A 21902-nucleotide genomic window follows, 5' to 3' on the forward strand; every position below is an offset into this window, starting at 1 on the left:
ATGTCAAGTATAAATATGAACCTATTTGTCATATATCTTTCCTTCAGCTATCTTGTGCTTCAGCTCTAGAATCTTCACCTCACAATGTGCAAAGTATAACAGGTGATGATACTGTTGTGAAAAAAATAAAAGATACTGTTGCTGCAATAATCATATATTTCACGATTGTCTTTAAAACAGAAGGGCTACAAGATCTGGGCAGCAAAACTCAGGATAGCCATTAGACACAACAAAGAGTTTCCTGTATTTCTCTGCTGCCATCTGGTGGTAATCTGGATTCTTGCAACTCAGACATGGCCACCCTAAATAAAGCGTTGTTTCAAGCTTTCTTTCTTTCCCCACTGTCACTGTGAAAGCTCCAATTTGTGCTTCACAACAATGCCTGCATCATCATTACACTGCTGTCCATATGGATTCTAATAATAGTTAAGAGATTGAATTTGTATTATCTATCTTAGAGACTTTTAAAATCTTGATATGGAAAGGCTGATTTCATTGGCCCCCATAGTTAAAGGAAAGCAGATCCTAATTAAAAGAATTCTGTTCTGAATTAACTTGTTTGACATGTGCTAATTGACAGTTCCTGTGAAATGGTTCTAATTAAAGTCAATATGTCTTTTTCAATTAAAAGGAAATTAAGAATATACTAATATACATTAACAACTTAATCTGCCTTAAATATCCCATATATCAGCTGCCGGAATGTTACTGGTGAGCCATCTGACATATATCTTCCCTTGTTTGGCTGTGAAGACTTTTTATTCCAAAAGAGCAATAACCAGCTGTTATGTCCTACACTCAGCAAAGAGAAAAGCAAATTTGTGTAAGTTCTAAATGCAAAGATGGTTGAAGAGAAATCTGATACCTTCTTAACAAACTGGCTATAATATTGATAGATAGGACAGTGGTTGTCTTGGGTTCAAGATTTGCCCTGCTATAAACAATTAACTATGTGAGTAGACAGCAAACAGTATTTTTTATTATTATATTTATCAGGTACATGGTGTTTCTCTTTCTCATAAAAGTCATTTTCATTGTATATGAAACATGAAGAAGATAGTTGCCTGGTGAGAGCTGAAAGTCACCCCCTTTATTATCTGTGGGAATATGGAAGAGCCATTTATAAACCACAAGGTTAATTCAAATGTTTAATACCAACATTTTAATATTACTAGTTTTGCTGACACAGCAAGGAATATTAACAACCAGTAATATCACAGTGATATACACAGCAGTTGCATCTGCTTTACATGGTATGCTAAAGTAATTTAAAGTGGTTTCCTCATATATAATTTGTTTCAGTCTGGTTTTAAGAATTAGAATGAAGTTAGATTTGGAAATAAATACAGCAACATACCGTTTAACTGAACATAACAAGAAGCTGCTGAATATTGGGTAAAACCAATATCTTACAGGACCTGAAGTTAGATTTGGAAATAAATACAACATACCATTTAACCGAACATAACAAGAAACTGCTGAATATTGGGTGAAACCGATATCTCACAGGACCTGATTTGTCATCCATCTACAATATATAAGTTCACTCTTAAAAGAAGATATAATACAGTATCTATACAGAAGTGGCCCGAAAGTACATTGAAATATAACTAATAAACCTTTGCAAGGTTTTTAGTAGATTAAGAAGGATTTCTGATTTCCGTTTGTCAACAAGAACGGCAGAAAATACCTTCTTTTTTCCCCTAATTATGCTGCTGAAACGAAGAAAGTTTGACAGATAACAAGGATTTTTGCATGAAAGGATTGTTTGCTTGGTTTGGTAACACAAGATTTTCCCACACAACATTGTTGCTGCTGCTGTGAGCAATATTCCTCATACTCCAATTATAAATGATTTAAGATAAAAGTGAAAGAATGCAAACCAAGAATACAATTATGCAGGTGGTGGATCACCCCGCCTGCAGGCAGCACAGCACCATCAACATTAAACATGTTCTGAAAATCTACCTGTTATTCTGTCTTTACAGAGCTGGTGTGCATCTGCAAAACATATTTTTCTTGGACCTCACTTTCACTTTGCCTGGAGTATGGCTAGCTGGTCAGCTCAAGCCAAATTATGGCCTAAAAAAACACTGATTTCTTTGTAGATATGTGGATATGCAAGACATACTTCTCCATAAGTCAATGTATATGGATATACAGGATATTTGCATGTATAGATGGCATAATGTTATGTGGTTTACAACAAGTGTGATACAAACTCATATGAGTGCTATATAAGTTCGTCCCAGATTGCACCTATCTTTGTCTTTAAGCAAATAATTAACTAAGCATCCTGTCTGTTTATACCCTGGCTAACAAAAACAGAACTGTTTGTGTGGGGAAGAAACTGCTGTGTTGGCAAGACAAGCGGATCCCATAAACTCTAGAGTCCAAAGAAAATTTATTTTGGCAGCAAGTCTGTTCAAGTAATCAGCATGTGGGACATGGTACGTTATAGCCCAGGCAAGACCCCCTGTTACTAAAGCATGTTTTTGCTCAAGTATCAGCCCAAATCTTCCCTCCTCCAAAGTCCACCCCCATCTTTATTCATATTTGTCTTACTCTAAGTGCTGTGAAACAACTATACATCCTCTCTTAATGTATACATGCTGGAAACTCTTTGCACTGCTAAAAAGAAACAGATAAACATTTTTCCCATATTTATTTGTTCAGGAGATAGAATATAGTCCTATTGGGTGGTTTGGATATCTTATTAGCTTTACTATCCAGAGCTCTTGGCCTCAAGCAGTCTTCCTTCATACACCAGACCCTGCTTCCCTTCCCCCTTGTTTGTTTTTCAGTTGAATATATCATACCTTGGGTCAGCTGATTCTGACCCATGTGTACTTTCCATGGTCCAATGTGTGTACCAGCTTCATTTTTTTAAATTGTTGTTGTTATTATGGAAAACATGAAACTTTATCCAAGTGCCTGGGAAAAGATTATGGAACTCCTTTTAGTAACGGCTGCTATAATGTAAACAAAAAGAAGAAAATGAACGGATATTAACCATATGAATTCATCAGCATTTTCTTAAAAACCAATTTAACTTTTCAGAACATCATAATGCTTTCCAAACTATGTTAAAAAGAACAGAGTGATCTACCTATGTTTCAGAATACAGTCCCTGAATATTGGGTCACCTAACATCTTGAGACCATGCTACCAAAGACCTCTGCAACGGGCCTAGATTTTGTCAACATAATCTCATCCCATTTCTTTTATTGCTAGATAATTACAGTAAAAGAGGGCAGCTACTCCTCTGAGGAGCCTTAAAATGTCCCCCAAAAGCAACCAAGCACTTTTTTAATCCCACCTCACTGAGTGATATCACTACAGGGCTTCCTGTGACCCTTCAAAACATCAGGAGGCTGGGTTTGAATCCCCCATTCTTCAAACATTGTCTGAATCTGACCTAGGACTTCTCTTGTCCAGTGGATGTATTTGAAATTTTAAGAGTATCTCAAAGGCACTACACAAAAGGGCTGCTATGAATAAACTATCCATTTCCCAAGGTTTTTTCTTCTTTAATTAAAAGAACCTAGCAACAGTGTTAGGTGGCAAGAAGCCCAGGGGCCACAAATGGAGCTGTCTCTGTCATAAATTTGCTACAATACATAAATCTAGTATAAACAAAAAAGGGGAGTCAAAGGGGAGTCAAAGGGGAGGCAATATGTTTGGGGTACTATTTTAAAATTCAAGCATCACAACAAGTAATAATATTTAAAGATGCACCCATTAAAGTATATTATTTAAAACAATGTTAAGCTGAAGGTATGCACTCCTTTATGGAGAAATAGAAAGCGCACCCAAGTAGGAACATGCATTCACAAGAAATACTATGCCAAAGTGTACCTTGTAATTTCTCAATATTTTTGTTCCTCTGTAAATCAAGCTTCTGGTTTTCTAACATATTTTTAGGATCACTAATTCCTTTCAGATTTCTTCTGACTTCTCAAAACTTTTGGAACTTTTTTATTGTTGTGAGAAGCACTGCCTGTTGTTGCTGGCATTTCTGTTTTCTATCACCCATCATTCTATCATTCGGAAACCTTCCTGCTGACTGCTTTCAGATCTGAAAAAGTCCAATGGAAGGAGTTCATCACAATGTGTTGGACTTACAGGAAGTGAGGGAAGCTGCATAATGCTAGCCAGATGATAGTCTGCTAAAAGATTATTCCTGCACTGCCTTTGACAGTAAATCAAATATATGAAAGTCCACCCATGTTAAAGTTCCCTGAATTCTCCTCTGAAACAAATTTTGAAAACAAAATATCTTTCATGAAGTAGAATTAGAACTAGCAAAAAGTATATATCAGAAGAGAGCAGGGGGAGGGACTCAGTTCTGAAAAGTTATTTTCTGGTATCATCCTTCAAAATTAGTTCAAAAACCATCCTACTTGGGCTAGTTGCAATGATAGATTGAAAGCAAAAAAAGGGAGGAAAGGTTAAACTTACAATATTTGTGAGTTATAGTTCATGTTATATTGGCTATTTTAATATGGCATACATAAATATTTGGGGTATCTTTAAAAAATATTAGAAGCCAAATAATAAAGAATAATACTATTATTTCAAAATAACATCTGCAATTCATCCTCTGCTTGCTTTTACTGCTTGGCTCTTCTTCTGTCCTTAGGGTAACAATACATCAAATTCACTGATATCAGGGATTTTATTTATTTTATTTTATTAATTAATTAATTATTCATTCATTCAATTTCTATAGCCACCCAACTTAACCAAGTGACACAGGTGTGTCATTGTTAGAATCAGGAAATGGATTTTCCATTGGTAACACTCTGGATTCCAGAGATCATTCTTACGTGCCAAACAGGAAGCTTGGGGAGAAGAGCTAGATTTTTTTCTGTCTGGTACAGATATAGTGACAGTCATGTCTGAGAACTGACAGAGATCTGGAGTAACCTGAATAGCACAATGACATGTATATTAAGATCTTCAAGACTATCCAGATTATAAAACTAACAAGTCTTTTTTTTTCCTTATTCCCTTACTTCGTTGACTCCACCAATTACTTCTGTTCCTCTGATTTACAAGGGTTATTTTTTTTAAAAAAAGTTTTTTGTTCTAATCAAATGGACACATTTATTTTTCATCCACTAACTGTACTGAAGGTCTCCCAACAGCTTTTTTTATCAAGAAACTGAAAGGTTTGTGAGCATTCCATTCCAGTTCTATGTTTGTTATTGTCACTTTATTAAGTACAATTCAATAAATATTACTACTGGGTAATAAAATTACAGGAGAATGGCCTTCTGTCTTTCATGATAACCTTAACTCTCTGCCCAATATTGCATCCCATTGAGCTCTCTGTGCCTGGTACTCTTTCGTTCGCTCATGCTATATGTAGCGATATATGTAGAGCATCTATTAATTTTATTTCTTTTGTTCACAGGGGTAATCTGGCACTTCATCTTATATGATAAATTTTAGAAAGTTACAAGAGGCACAATCTGATTAAATTCATAAGAAATCAGAGATGGGATTTTGGATTATTTACAGGGACTTCAAACTTTTTTCTACTAAATTAAGGAATGTGTTCACTCCCAAATCTTTGGAATAAGAGGCATGTATAATTAAACACTGTCTTCTCTGCTAAAAAGATATCACCCACCCATCCATATAGAGTTTGAGCATTTCCAGCATGATAGTCAGGTTTGGATAAGTTCAGCTTCCAACATAATACATAGCTATATTCTCGTGCTAAGTTGTGGCTTATTTTAGTCATAACTTTTTATCAAAATATTTGCATGATAGAACCACGATTTATAGTGCACAGAGACTGAGTTAATACATCACACAAAGCCAATATGAAAGAAATCATATTACAGCCTAGAATTGTTTGTGACCCCAGCCAGTGCATCAACTGAAGCTGTTTACAATCTAAGTGGTGAAACTAATGTCAAAGTATATGTGAATCAACTCTATATTTTGATTTTTCGATGTCATATAATCTGTAGTTTTCTATCTATTTTTAATTGCTACCCAGTTATTCAAGGTGTTTATCAATATTTAGCTTCCCCATGATATGAGGCTCAGACAGTAATTATCTGACCCTGTAAAAATGCTTTTAATGAAGTGCCAAGTTATGATGAACCATTGCCTGTCTCCAGCAAAGCTGATGAGATGGGCAGAACATTGGTATAATAAGTAATTATTCAGTAATGGATGATAACGCTTGTTCACATTCTGATTTTTGATGTCTGAATAATATATATTGCAGTTTTGAAATGCAGTATAATTTTACTGAAAAGCATCTGATAGGCAGCAAATGGGCACAATTTTTGCATGATTCTCATAAGCCTTCAATTATTTTCCACCCTGATTATGTAGAAAGAGATACAGATGTATTCTATGGCACATACGCTTTTACAGCCATAAAAGAATGTGCAATAAATGGATCCAATTTTCAATGAATAAATCTAGATACTGTAGATAGACTATAATGATAGATGATAGACAAATAGACAAACAAAATATCTTGCCATTTTTCCAAGTATAGCAACCTGACCTTGATACTGTATGTGACTATAATTGAATATATGGACTTTTAATTTTTCATTGTGTCAATTTTTTTAAACCCACCAAATAAATATACTCAGTCAAACACTTATAATTCACTAGGTGGAAAAGTCTCTACACTGAAAAAGATTACTGTTGGTTCCAATGTCCATTTTTTAAGAATTGGTAATCGAAAATGTCAGAAGAATTGGGGGAGTGATTCTGTCTAGAACAAGCATGCAGTGCATTAGGCTCACATTATAACATCATTCCTTCCTGGGATTTTTTTTTCCTTTAAACTAGTTTCTTTTTAAAAAAAAAAAAAAGTCTTCCAGCACTTCCATCAATCACATCACCAAAGAAAAGAATTCTCCATCTTCATCTTGTGTATTTTTGCAGGTTTTATAAGAAGTAGCAGAAGAAATGCCCAACTAAATCAGATGTGGCCAACTTTGCAACAGCCAAAGCCTACATGCTTTTTATTAAATGTTATCAGCAATCAAAAGGGGCATTAGATATGGCAGTGATACATTACTCTCATAAACATAGGTAGTGCAAGGTTTTTCATATAGTTCTGAGATCTGAGAAGGATTCTTTTTGTGATACTGTTATTTTGGGGGAATTGGAATATCTGAAGAGGGGACAGCCAAAACACTCAAGATACAATAGTGGCTTCAACCACACAATCAAAGCCTTTTTATCTGTGATAAATATATGACCCATTAAAAAAGAGATTGTGCTTTGATCTTATAATCACAGTCATCACAATTTTTTAAATATACCAGGCATACCTATATGGGAGGCATTGAGTCTATTTTGGAAGTTCTACACCCACTTTTTCTTTGCTTCATTTTTAAAAAAATGATATCGACATCAATAATAAATGAAGAAAACTCTTTGCTTTTCCGTTCACCTTTGCTATTTTTTTTTCTAATCTGCACTAGGAATTTCTAGAGGACTTCAAAGCTCCAGATCACATTTTGGATATTGAATCTGAAATCCTATCACTCCTATTATGTACTCTGATACCTTAAAAATGAAGCACCATATAGGCCATATTTAGATTGGGAACTGTTACTTAGAAAATAAAATTAACATAATGTTTATGCCTTACGTTCACTTGTAATACTAAAAATTGAATTCTTAATCAACCATCTCTGGAACATTTTCAGACCTTCCATACTTACACATTTTGGTTCACAACTTCAATTATTCTTAGATCACAGTAGACAGTGGACAGTCTTAAGCAATGCCAGCCTTGAGGTATCCTGTCAGTGATGCTTCAGACCTTTGGCTTTTTCTGAACCAAACCCCAGCAGTGCCCTTTTTAGTATCTTCCATATTGCTACTGAATAGACAAAATGACAAAAGAAGGCATTTTTAAGGAAGCTTTTCTGGAAGGTTTTCCAAGTCTATTATTTATGTACTTTATGTGTCTTACATTTTTAATTCACCTTTGTCCCTGGGCTCTCAGCAGGTGCAGCATCTGGCCAACTTTGTCTGGGATCAAAAGATAAGCAGAACAGGGCCTGCTTAATATTTGGAAAGAAGAATGCCATTGAATCCCTGGACTTTAAACAAGAGTAGAAAGTCAGAAACTATGTCAAAAGAAGGTCACACTCTTGTTGCCAAGAAAACTACATGAATTTCCCCATGAAGTTTAAAGTGAAGTTCAACTTAAGGGAGACTTTACCATAATCTCCTCCTTGCAGCAGCCATAATTAACACCTGCAATTTATCAGACGTTTTATGTGCATTCCTCAAGTCTCACTTCCCTTGTTAAAATAAATTAGTAAAGCAGCCAGAAATGTACAGTTAATGAAAAAAAAATCTTGTAACATCTTTCATGTACATATAATTAAGAATGAATGGCTGCTCGTGTTCTTTTCTTGAGTTCACATGTCACTGTGATATATTCAGCTTGTATTGATAACTCACATTGTCATTAAAGATGATTTCACCCGTGAACCATAGACTGTTCTTTAGCTTATCTGTAATACAAATATAAAAATTAAATTGAACAGAGTGTGTGTTTGATTTTAAGGCTACAATTCTACACCATTTTATTTTAGGAGGGAAATCCAGCATTACATAAATGGGCATAAGACCCATTAAACTCCAAGGCATTTCTTCCCAGATATGTATGGTTCTACATTGGTATAGTGGTGTGGGAGAAAATATTAACAACTTTCACACTTAGCATAAGTAGCTAAAATGAAGACAAAAAAGCTAATAGATGTGAAAGTGCCCATGGCACTTGGGATATTTGTGAATTAACTTGGATAGAATACATTCCTATATGATAAATGAGCTGAATCTCAATTCAATCATACTTAGAGATAAGCTAGATATTGAATCTGAAATCCTGGCAGTCTATTTTAGAAGCATAATGAAATTTGGATCCAATCCAGCTGTAGATTAGGATCCAAACATCTAATCCAAACTTTTAATTGAGGTTATCCTGCCAGCATTGCTCATCTACAGAATATGATATTTCCAATTAAATGCAGGTATGGATTTTCTTTCTGCATTTGTTGACTTTACTTATTGTCTTTGATTTTTTTCATTCCTTAAATCTTAGATCCGTAACATAAAATCACAGACTTGGATCTAAAGTGGAATAAGTAATTGCTTGATAGTTCCTTGCTAACTTTTGAAAGTGGTCTGCAGCTGCTGATGTATGTTTGTGCTGGCACTGCAGAGTGGAGTCCTGGGAATAAGGAATCTGACTTCAGAGAAACAAGAGCTAGCTTCAAAGACAAGAACAACTCTCCCCAGCTGATAGAACTTCTACTGAAAGAAAAACAACAATGAAGTAAAAAAAGCACACCAGTAATAGCTCCTGTTACTGCCCTGCAATCCTATTCCAAGCATTCTTATCATTTGTTTGATTGCACACTTCCATTTTCACAATCTTCTATCTATTTTATATTTTGTATTCTTGAAATTCTTGTTTGTTATGATATTTTGTTTACCAGTCATAGTTACATGTTGAGATTGGACAAGAAAGAAAGAAAGAAAGAAAGAAAGAAAGAAAGAAAGAAAGAAAGAAAGAAAGAAAGAAAGAAAGAAATCTTCCTTAGATTAATACTATCTTTTTGTTGATTTAGGTGTTTAATGGTAATGAGTCTATATTACTTCAAATGTATTATACGGATAAGAGCCAAAAATGACTGTCATCATTTTGATAAACCTTGGAAGTTTCCACAGGTTTTAGGCATATAAATTGCATGCTTTATACAACAACATAACAAATAATTCCACATTTATGCTAATATATTTGATCAAAGTTTTTATAGATTACAACATACATTTCAAGTGTTCTAATTACTGTTGAATCATTAAGTGCTTTCATTGCATTTTTATTATTTAAAAAGCACATACAAAGCATGTGGGCAGGTACTGTTCACTTTGTATGATTTTGAGAATTGAATTTCAGTGAAATTTTAAACATTATTGTGCTATCAAAACATTCTAGTATAGCATTATCTTTTGAGATAAATAGGGTTTTAACCATTATAATTAGATAGAGTTGGCATATTTTTGCCTGAAAATATGAAAATATTTCATGAAAGTAAATTAGTATGACCATTTTAGTCATTCTTTTTACATTCAATAAATAAGCTGTTTGCTTAAAAACCCTCAATTTTTACTATACAATGTATTTTTTAAATTTTATACATGAACATGAAAAAATTTGGCTGTAGAAATGATAAAAGATACTTTGGGAAAATGGTCTTAATACTGCTAATCAAAATTACACTGCAGCTATTCTTTTTTTTTCTCTCCTAAACTAATAGACATGGGAGTATGTTAGAAATTGAACATAACAATATCTCGACACTACATAAAATTATATAAATGAAGCAAACATTTGAATGTTTTGTCTAAATACTTCTAAGCAAGTAAGATCACACATGATGTCTCAAAAACTGTACACCAAAATTTAACATAGGAAAATTAAAAATTGACTTTAATAAATTAATAACTTTAATAAAAAAAATTAAAACTGGAACCTTATGCTTACTTCAGCTGGGAATAAGCCCCACCGAACTTAGTTTTACATACTTTCAAATAGATATTTTTTTTAAAAAAAAATTGAAAAGCAGAGTTCAAAGTCAAGAAAAATGGTATTTAATTGTACTTAGACTGGCAGAAGGAAACTTTTGCAGATAGGGGTGAGTGGGATGATGCTTTTCTTTCCTTTTCCTTTTTATCTACACATTCAGCAGAGTTTGAAGATTTACTACAACATTCTGTTCTCTATATAGAAAAACTGAGTTTTATTTCACAAGAGGAAAACAGTATCTAAACGTTATTGTGTTCACTTAATTGTACGTAATAAAACAACGTATTTTTTCCAGAGCACCTTATAAAATTTGTGAATAGAACGACATCAGATCATCCTGTTATTTATTTATTCATCCCACTTAGATAGTTAACAAACAGGCTTACCTGAATTAATATTACACAGAGGTTTTTGATAAACCAAAGGGAGGATGCAGGTGATTTCCTGCTGGCCATTTTTATAGGTTCCCTGCCAATGATCAGTGGGAACAGGAAACTGGCAAAGCACAGCCTGAAAATCAAAATGAAGGTCCATTGTTCAGCTGAAACAAAGGAGACAGGGGGATACATAGTTATGCCAAACTTCTAACTTTTCAACCTTGATACTGTCTTACAGTACAAAGCTATTATGAACAATTGATATACAAAAGTGTTTAGGGTATCCTGACTTTTCACATTTATTTAATCTTTATCGCAACCTTGAGAGGTTAAACAAGAATTAACTAAGTAATGATATGTGACCCAATGATCTTTGATATGGCTGGAGGATTTTAACTGATTGAAACCCTTGTCTTATCATTTTATTACTACTGCATAGAAAAGAACTAGGAAGAAGAAATGCTGATGAAAGAATGTAATTTTTAAAAGTAAGCAAGTTCCACTCTAGATCTACAAAAATATCCATCAGTTGAGGTCCAATCATTAGGTAATTATACTCAATAGTATATTGAGTATATAATTATACTCTCTTCGTCTCTTTGTGAGATTTGTAGCGCATAGCTAGGTTACAAGGATATTTGTCAGGAATGAGGGATTAAAAAGTCAAGATGGCAGCTACAACATGTTTGAAGATGATTTGGGGGGGGGGGGGGAAACCCAGCAAAAGTAGAAGGTAAAGTGGACGTTTTGTTCTATTTGACTGAAAAAGATAATGGAGCTAAGACTGGGAAGTCCACCTTGAGTTTTCAGTGCTAATAGAAATAGGACATAATATTTTGATGACATGCTGATCTATGTAAGAGGATAGGAAAGTATAGGAGATAAATAATGCTGATTAAAGCTGCACTTCTTTCATGTTTACCATTTGAAGAGGCACTTCTATTTACTCCTGCTGGGTAGTGGCTGAAATGCTCATATTGCAAACTACAAAGTAAATATTAGAACTGTTTTGGATTTAGATTGAGATGATTTTTGTTTTGATTTATATTTAGATGATTCATGCACATCAAAATAATATTTCATGAAATATTTCTGGAGATATTAATTTGTGCTTTCCCCAAGGAGTATTTAAAATATATTAGGGGTGTCGGGATGTTTTTTCAATTCATCAAAAGAAGATTTTTTTGTAATAAAATTCTATTGCAGTCGGAATTTGTCCAGTAATAAACCTCCTGGCAGGAAACCTGTCAGTCGTCTGTTTCCAAGTTTTTGGGATAAACAGCAACATGAAGTGGTTCAGAAGAAGAGGCCCAAGATGGTGCCTGACCTCTGACTTCTAACATTTCATCCTCCTCTTGGCTCATGGTTATTTGAAAGCCTGACAGAATACTGGGTTGTCCTGTTTATGAAAAATATATTTATTTTTCAGAAACAGTTTGGAGGGAAATATCCAGATCACAAGCTCTGAGATATAATTAAGCCATATGGATACTCTGGATGGGTGGGGAAACTTCAGCACCAGGGCCTATTTGGATTTTTTTTTCCCTAGAAAGGTGATTTCCTCCAACCTGGGCCAAGGATAAAATAAAGTCTGGGGAGAGCAGAATACATGCCCGTTGGATTTACCACTATTGGTTGGACTCATACAATAAATCACAATAAATGTAGTTGCCATAGTAAACCAAGTCATAGTAAGCCAAGACCAAACAAATTGGATTATGTCTTAGATAGTGAGTGAGCCCAGTCTTAGCGATAGGAGATCTATAAAGCAAGAGCTCCAATCTTTCTTGATCAATAAACACATTTGAAATTCTGTTGACAGTAATAGACTTTTTCACAAAATAGGTATCATGATGCTCATGGCCAAGCACAAGATACAAGGCACATGTTCTATCAAAAGGCAAACTAGTGCAATTTCTTCCTAACCCTCTTTCAGCCTTGAGTTTAGACTACAAGACCTCCAATGTCCCTTCCACCTTTTCTATTCTGTTAGAACAAACAAGAGAGTAAAGTAAGAAAATGACAGAACAAGCAACAAATAGAAGAAGTACAAGCAACAGATAGCAAAAGGCAGAATCCTGAACCAACTGCAGGATGAGAATAGGCTTTATATCACCTCAATGATAGCTAGGTGACTAGAAATCCATTATAGGAAAATGATATAAATCATATAATTTCAGATAAAATATTTTTCCCTTTCAATTTGAAAGTCCCAGAACTAATAAAGTACTAAAATTAGTGCTAGTAACAGTGAGGGGAAAAAACTAGTCTATACTGATCTACAGGAAAAAGGTCATTTGTGCATTAGATGTAACATCATTTTGCTTCACAATGAACATTGCATGTTCTAAAATTGAAATATCTGGATGGGATTGAATCAGAGGTGGTATTCAGCAGGTTCTGACCAGTTCTGGAGAACCGGTAGCGGAAATTTTGAGTAGCTTGGAGAACCGGTAAATACCACCTCTTGCTGGCCCCGCTCCCATCTGGCTCTGCCTTCTGAGTCACAGCTGACTGAGAGGAAATGGGGATTTTGCAGTAACCTTCCCCTGGAGTGGGGAGGGAATGGAGATTTTACAGTATCCTTCCCCTGCCATGCCCACCATGCCACACCCACAGAACCAATAGTAAAAAAAATTGAATCCCACCATTGGATTTAATCCTTCACTATATATCAAAATAACCAAAATCAAGTTTTAATTCAGTTTGAAATAGATATATAGTATTAAAAGGAAAGTCAGCAACATAGCAAGTTACTTCGTTTATTGCAAATATTACCTATTTCTCTGTAGAATCACAATCTTGAACTCACGCAGAATTGTCTCTTGTAATACCATATACATTTCAAATACTGTGGAGAAAAAACACAGGGCTATGTAGTCAGAATGAAAAAAAGGAAAAATCCCACAAAATAAGAAATATGCTATAGGGAAAAGATCATACTTTTCTTTAATACATATTAATCTGCAAATTTAGATGCTCCCTTCAGTGAAATACATATATTTTTAAAAAGTGATGTATAAATGTTTTACCAACTACAGATGCATTTGAGATACTCAAAATAGTTCAAATGAAGAAGTAAAACAGTATAGATAGTTACCAGAGAAAGCTATGCCATAGTGCCATACACACACACACATACACACACACACACATACACACACACACACAAAGCTCACACTCAAAAGTTCTCAGAGTAAAAGCTATGTCCCTCTTGAGTGATTCAGACAATAGAAATTTAGACTTTTCCTCATCTCCTATCTACCTGCTATGTCTTTCTTGGCCCAGGAAGCAAAGCAAACTCCTCTCCTTCCAGAACAACAGAACAGGAGAAGCAGATCATATTTGCTAGATAATATTCAATTGGCTATATCTAGCAACTAATCATAAACTACATTTGTGCAACATTTTCTAGCTATTTAACTTTTATTCTATGTACGTTTATTACAATCCTTGAAAGATTGTTAGTAGTGTTAGTTAAGAAAGCATCATTTTGCCATCCTAACAAGATTGTTCTTATAAAACAATTTATTGAAGCCAAAGAAAATCACCAGCATCAGCTTTTTAAAAAATGGCCATAAAGAAGTTGTCTATGGGACTCTTGGAGGCAAGTTATACCATTTTATCACAGTTAAAATTTTCTCAGATTGGCTAAATTCTACAAACCCCGCAAATTAGAAGCAAAGACATTTGCATTTACTCTCATGCCTGAGATAGAATATGTGTCAGCCTGGGTAGGTGCTGAAATTTAACTATACGTTTTTCTGTTTTTTGCTGATTATTTTCTTTTCATTTGAATTTTGTCAACTCTCCAAAATTATTTTAGAATCAAAATATTAAATAAAAAATAAATATTTTCTTCCCTGTTCAAAGAGAAGACAAATTATGACGCACTGAATTCATGACTGAACCAAAAGTACCGTAAGTGTTGTTCTACTCACTGAGAATTGCAACTTTTGTTATACTGTCATACACTTTCAGTTCTGAACATTATGAGAAGCTAAAGTTTTCATAAGAATTTTTGACTTGAATTAAAAAAAGAATACAGAGCAATTCAGTGCATCATAACTTCACAATATTCTGTGGGGTTTTTTTGCCATATCTGAGAAAGTATAAGTATGCACATATTTCCCATTAGATTTACTTTTTTGCAATAAAGTATATTTTTTGTTTTTTGAGTATTAAACCACTGATTGATTGACTTTTACAAGTATAATTACTTTGATTTCAATTTTTAATCTAAGCCTCTCAATGGTATTCTAATGTGTGAGGTTTGTTACACATGGCAAAGTTTACTTCTCTGATATAATGATAGCTCCAAAAGTACAAGGAGCTTTTTTTCTCTAAACAGTAATATAGTTTTAAAATACTAGCTGGGCAAAGTTAATGAAATTATAATTATATTTTTGTTATTTCTTAGTGCAAACTCCATCCGATTTGGTTTATTTCATTCATGGTAGGTGTTTTGATAAAAGGCTCCAATGGAATACAAGAAGACAAGTAATGTAAAAAATAATAATAAAATCTTGTTAAAATGCAACATCAGTACTTACAAAGAAAATTGTATGGCAGACCTGCCTTTTTATATGAGGATTAACAGTATGATAAGGAGATCCTTCTATGAAATACCTACTTTGTAACTGCTGCCAAAACAGGCATGTACATTACAACATTATTAGCATTACCAGTATCAACATTTTACAGTGGCCATATAGTAATTAGAAATATCATTTTAAAAAACTTATGAGTCAGGAATTGGACAACAATCTGATAGCTAGCTGCACACAGGCCACCCTGTTCAGCAAGCTAGAATCCTATACACAAATCTATGTATGTTTGCTCCGAAGGAAGGCCAATTGATTTTAATGTGATTTACAATCAGATCTGTACATAGTACAGTCTGAGGCCAAAACTCTACTCACCTAGGAGAAAGTCCTATGGAAATCAATGTACCTACTTCTGCAAGCTAATATAATATTGTGTTACAAATATGTGGTCTGAGTCAGCCATTTTGCTTCTCTTCTGCTTGGAGAAAATACTTTGAGGCTCTGATATTTGAGTCTTTTAAAAATGAAATAGGTGAAGCAAAATAGCCCCAATTTAATAACTAAAATAGTTCTCTTGAAGATAAAACACAATATAAAAGCTCACTATGTGCAATTTTATTAACACCAATTTTATTGTACTAAACTAGTTTCCATTCTTAGAAAACGATAGAACAAACCACTTGTTCTAAATTCTAAGGAGTGTTATGTTTTGGTTTGGAAGGTCTGGAGAACCTACATAGGTATCTTTGGTGGTGGTCAAGATTGGGTGACACGTAATGAAACATGCTTTACAAAATTCTGATGCACAGTCCACCCTTTGCATATTTATGTGCAACATTGTAATGTAAAAAAAGGAGAAAGCTTGTGTCGTAATATCACAATGCATGTTTTGCTATTTGGTGACCTCATGATTAGGAATGGATACCTAAGAGAACAGTGAACATCTGGATCCACTAAAATATTATTCTTTCACTTCAGATCTTGTCTATTGTATTCTCTGTTTTCTTTAAATAATGTTATCCTACCCTTGAGTACTAAAGATAAGTCTACAGTTTTATCCTGACATAATAATTTGAACTCTCAATTCAAGAACATGATCTGGCATTTTTTTCCTACATAATAGCAACAGCACTTAAACTTATATACCACTTTACAGCCCTCTCTAAACAGATTACAGAGTCAGCATATTGACCCTAACAATCTGGGTCCTCATTTTACCCACCTCGGAACCTCTTTGGCTCTCTTGTGTCCATAGTAGTCAGAGATAACGATTATAGAGCTTGTAGAGTTTACAGTAAGGAGTAGGACTTGTAGGAAATTGTACAGATTATGCTTGCAAGTTTATCAGAGGAAAACGAAATATTTCTGAGCACCATATGAGAAGTAAAAAAAATTATATAGGAATACTGTAGAAAATTCATTCATTCCACTCCTTATACAGTGCAACAAAACTGCTACCCTCCATTTATATGAAATGGCTTTCTGTCAGCTCAGGAGAAAACCAAAAGAGTTAATTTTTAATTACTTAAAAGAAATAATATTTAAGGGGAAAAGGTAAAATATGGGAAGGGGAACAAAATAACCCATCAAGGAAAGATCATACTGTCCATAAAATAATGAATGACTATTAAGGAAGAACTAGGAAATCAGCATAAGATGACTAATATGTCTTGGTAGAAAACAAAACTTGGCCACTTGGCTGGAATCCAGAAGAAACCCCTTTACATTATACTATTTTGTGGCAGGACCCACCAGTCGTTTTTGAGTGTCTTACAAACAATTGTCACTAGTGCAGATCAAAGCATATTGCACTATTTTAGATTTTAGGGTCAGGTATACAAACATTGTGAGATCCCCTCATTAATCAAGAATGCAAAAACAATTCTGCAATTTCACTTCTGACCATTGTGTTTACTTTCCTTTAGTTTACCTTGAAGTAGCAGAATTGCTTGCATTTTTAAGAACCATGGAGAGCAAATACAATATTACTTGACATTGTAACCTGTAATCATTCTAGACAATCATAAATTATGATGGATAGATAGCAATAGCACTTAGACTTATATACAGCTTTACAGCCCTAAGCGGTTTACAGAGGTTTACAGAGTCAGCATATTGCCCCCAACAATCTGGGCCTCATTTTACCCACTTCGGAAGGATGGAAGGCTGAGTCAACCTTGGGATTTGAACTGCCGAACTGCAGCTAGCAGTTAGCTGAAATAGCCTGCAGTACTGCACACTAACCACTATGCCATCTTTATTATTAGATATTAATGTATTATATTGTAATATGTTATATTATGTTGTATTGTATTGTGTTGTGTTATATGTTACGTTATGTTACGTTATATGTTATGTTATGTTATGTTATGTTATGTTATGTTATGTTATGTTATGTTATGTTATGTTATGTTATGTTATGTTATGTTAACCTTGAATATATGAGCATACTACACTGAAATTTACTGAAACTTCTTGGAATATTTTCACAAAATGGATCAGGCAGATACATTCTCTGCTCCAAGAAACTATATTGGCTAAATAGCAGCCAAGCATAGTTGATCATAAACCTTACTTCGAAAGGATTGCTATGAAATAGCATAGGCTGCAACATTCAGAATCAGTTCTGACTTTGTGAAAATACAATAATAATAATGTTAAATAAAAAATTACATAATAGGTTTTTTAAATTATATTCAAAGTATATTCTATGCATTAATACCTATATTTCCATATTTTTGTAACTATATAATCCATTTTTGGATAAATATATAATAGTTAAACTGATAAATAGGACAATTAATTTAAAATTGTTATTTTAACATGGACCATTATCTCAAAATTGACATTGTCATTCAGATATGTTATCATCCAAAGACTTTCTACATGCTTCCTATAAAAAGCACAGTGTTTTTTTTCAGATTGTTTTAATCTTTTAACAGAAAAGAGTCACCTATTCTCTTTATCTATATTGAATATTTCCATAAATCTCTGTGACAGTGGTACATATGGACTGAAAATATAATATTCAGCAAATAATTTCAGATGATTCAGATAAAATACTTAAAGCTATTTTGTTGCATTAGCTTCCACAATGAAATAGCAGGCAAGAATTACATTGCTGCCCTGTTAAAATGTTAACAACCACATTTCTTTTCTCTTTTTTTTGAAAAGGCAATTTATTTGCCCTGAAATAAAGAGTTGATTATATCTCTTATTACTGTTACAAGAACTTGATATATCATGAGAAAGAGTTACAACATGTATCAACTATCAGCCAGAAAAAATGAACCTGATTCATAATTCACTTTGAGAATGTCTAGTTAGTCAATCAAGTGATTTGTAATCATAAAGGCTGCCAGGAACTGAATGAATAATGGGCCATACTAAAATCCTTGGATTTTCTAATATTTTTATTTCTTTATGAGACTTCTATTTCTGGTAGTTGTCTCTACTTCAGAAGAACCAACTAAGCACCAAAGAGTTTGTTTGCATAAATCTATCTGTCTATTTAACATATATTTAAAGAGAAATGATCATTCAACTAAGACAAAAAGATTTTTCTCTATGAAAACTGAAGTGTTTTAATGATGCAAAACCGATGGAGAAGCAGACTATCTTCAACTTGGCTCCATTTTCTTTCCTGCAAGTATTTTGTAGGGAATAAATCTTAGCATAGATCATATTGCTGCAGTACATTTTCTCAAGTTTTAAGTATAGAAATGTGGTAATTTGTATAGCATGCCATCTGTTTAACAGCAGCATTCCTTCCCCTGCCTCTTTAGCTTTACAGATCATCAACCTATTCTCTTAGTTAAAAATCAACAATTCTATTATAATATGCTATACAGCATGTATCCTCCAAATGTAAATTTCTATAAAAACAATATTCCAACTAGGATAAAGACAGAGAGAAAGCTTAGCTCCATTACCACTTGTTGCCCCCTCATATATTTTCAAGAACATTTTGCTTTCATTTGATTTCTTTTCATACAAAAGTAAGAGATTTTGTTAGTTATGATTCTGACAGCTGACAGGAAAATCTTAGCAAAATATTATTTAAGTATTATTTATTACCTACAATTTTCTCGAGCATTATGTAGCATCTTAAAATATTCCTATTTTGCAATTATTAGTTTAACTGTTTTAAAATTATTTAGGTTCCCCATGTTTGGACTAAATGCAATTGATTTAAATATAATCAGATACAGAGTGAATATCTTTTACAGTGTGCTCTCTGAAATAATATCTACAAAATCTTATTTTTCCTTTTATTTTTTTAAAGTCTTCAAAATAACATGGCTGACATAGTCAGTATAATATATTTTACAATTGCACCACTGATCTTTTACACAGGAACATTATAAATTCTACAATTGTGAGGCGGGGCCTGATGTCACTACGACACTACATGCAATCTTGGGGCTCCAGAATTGCTGTCGATATCTCTGTTGCTGGACGATCCTTTTGGATCTAAACCATTCTGAAGGAACGGTGATAGAGAAGGGCACATCCTGCTGATCTCAGGGGCATTGCAAACCCTCTGATCAATCCAGGAAAAAACTCTTTTTGCCGGCTACAAGAGAAGCAGCCAAAATGGCTGCAGAAGGTTGGGACAGACCCCTGAATGAAAGCAGAATAGGAGAGACAGTGTGTCAAAATGGTGAGAAAAATCCTTATTATTAGAGAAGAGAAAACCCAAAAGACTTAGAGTTAAAATAAAATTGAAGACAGAAGGAAGGAAGCGGCGAATTAACCCTGCTTTAAAACTATCGTGCTATCTTTTTAACTTTAATTTTGTTTGTTTTCTATGGATGGACTTTTTACAAATGCCTCTTACTTTTAAACTGGACTGGTCTTTTTTTTTTCCTTCTTCCTCTCTACTTTTTCTATTTTTTTCATTTGTGGATTAAACGTTTCTTTCCTCACAAGGCTCGGCCGGATCGTAATCTTTAAACATTTTTTTCTTCTCTTCCGGAGTTCGGAGCTTAGAAAGAGAAGCAAAAACAGAGGGAAAGTATGTAACACTGCCATCTAGAGGCTAGAGGCTTGGCAACATCTGATAATACAAAGCTATTGGCTTTGTTTACTGAAAGGGTCAGTGGAAAATATCTTGTTTATGCAGGTGTTTCTTTGAAGGAAAGAAAAAGCTTTGACCTGAAAAACTTTACTGAATTTGTTTGAAACCTAGCAAAAGCCTTGGATGTTTTAGTGGCAGTGTTTATAACCTGAAAAAAATGGCCCAATATGAAGAAGAAAAGGGACTAACACTGCAAATTATTTTATAAATTCAAAAAGTCTTAATAATCACAGAGAGAATTAAAAAGAGACTTGAAATTATTGATCAAAATACAGAAAGTACAGAGGGAAGAGTTGAAAATACTTATAAAACAACGATGAAATTTGAGGACAGAGTTCAAAAAAACCACAGAGACATATGAAAGTGATAAGAAAATTGTTGACACTGACAGCAAATCGAGAGTGGAGGGAAATGATAAGTGCGAAATACGGAGAGATCAATCAACTGGAACTTTATCTCAGATGTCAAAATATAGATGAAGAAAGGGGAGAAAATTTGGCAGAAACAATGAGAGTAATTTCAGCAGAAGCACCAGTGATAACAAAAGTCAAGCTGATGAAAGGAACAGATAGAGGGTTTCGAATCTTTATAAGATATGCAATGAATAACAAGTTGTCAAGAGAAGTCCACATAAGACTTATCAACTTAGAATACAGATTCTACAAATGACAAAGGATATTGGACTGCACTATTTCTGGAAGGATAGGTTGATTAAATGAAATGTCACAATAAAATTTAGTTAAATGTAGTTAAATTTTGAATACTATGTATAAGACAAAGTAATAATAGCTATAGTCAAATAAATGATCAATAATGATGATAAAGCATTTATATATACTAGATTGATAATATGAAATTTTATACAAACTGTAAGTGAGGATGATGATGATGTAGAAAAACCTTTTTATAAAAGATAAATAATTCTATATAGAATAGAATATAAAGATGTAATATCATTGGATGATTTCAGGATGATGTAATGAAATGCCATAATATAAATTTACTTCAAATTTAATATGTTTCATATAAAAAGGATGTAATAATAGCTATGCTTAATAGATGTTTAACAATTATAACAATTTGTATACATGTATATTAGATAGATGATACTAATAATGGAAAAAACATGAAATTGAAAATTATTAGAGAATGTTATCAATGCTAAAATAATAGAATGACTTAGAATAGGATATAAAAAATTCTTTATTATTGGATATATTGAAGATGATATAATGAATTATAATATAAATGGATACATATTTAGAATACCTTGTTTAAAATCAAGAAACAATAGTGATAATCAA

The 21902-nt window shown here is 33.5% G+C and overlaps 1 protein-coding gene across 3 annotated transcripts in view; it reads right to left on the reverse strand.

The window, feature by feature from the left end:
• LOC106539128 (uncharacterized) overlaps positions 1 to 21902 on the reverse strand; it is a 129970-nt gene that overhangs the window by 62754 nt on the left and 45314 nt on the right. For all 3 annotated transcript variants that reach the window (XM_087715716.1, XM_087715718.1, XM_087715717.1), the window contains exons 2-8: positions 13750 to 13822; positions 10981 to 11135; positions 8464 to 8516; positions 7967 to 8096; positions 7713 to 7873; positions 3859 to 4078; positions 2820 to 2972 (exon numbers count right to left, since the gene is read on the reverse strand). In XM_087715716.1, coding sequence (XP_087571842.1) covers positions 7971 to 8096; positions 8464 to 8516; positions 10981 to 11128 — 327 coding nt within the window. In that variant the 5' untranslated portion in view covers positions 11129 to 11135; positions 13750 to 13822 and the 3' untranslated portion in view covers positions 2820 to 2972; positions 3859 to 4078; positions 7713 to 7873; positions 7967 to 7970. The remainder of the gene's footprint in view (positions 1 to 2819; positions 2973 to 3858; positions 4079 to 7712; positions 7874 to 7966; positions 8097 to 8463; positions 8517 to 10980; positions 11136 to 13749; positions 13823 to 21902) is intronic.

This window comes from Thamnophis sirtalis, unplaced genomic scaffold, assembly GCF_051295495.1.
Source record: "Thamnophis sirtalis isolate CommonGarterSnake01/CBP01778 unplaced genomic scaffold, rThaSir2_p1.2 scaffold_5, whole genome shotgun sequence".
NCBI lineage: Eukaryota > Metazoa > Chordata > Lepidosauria > Squamata > Natricidae > Thamnophis > Thamnophis sirtalis.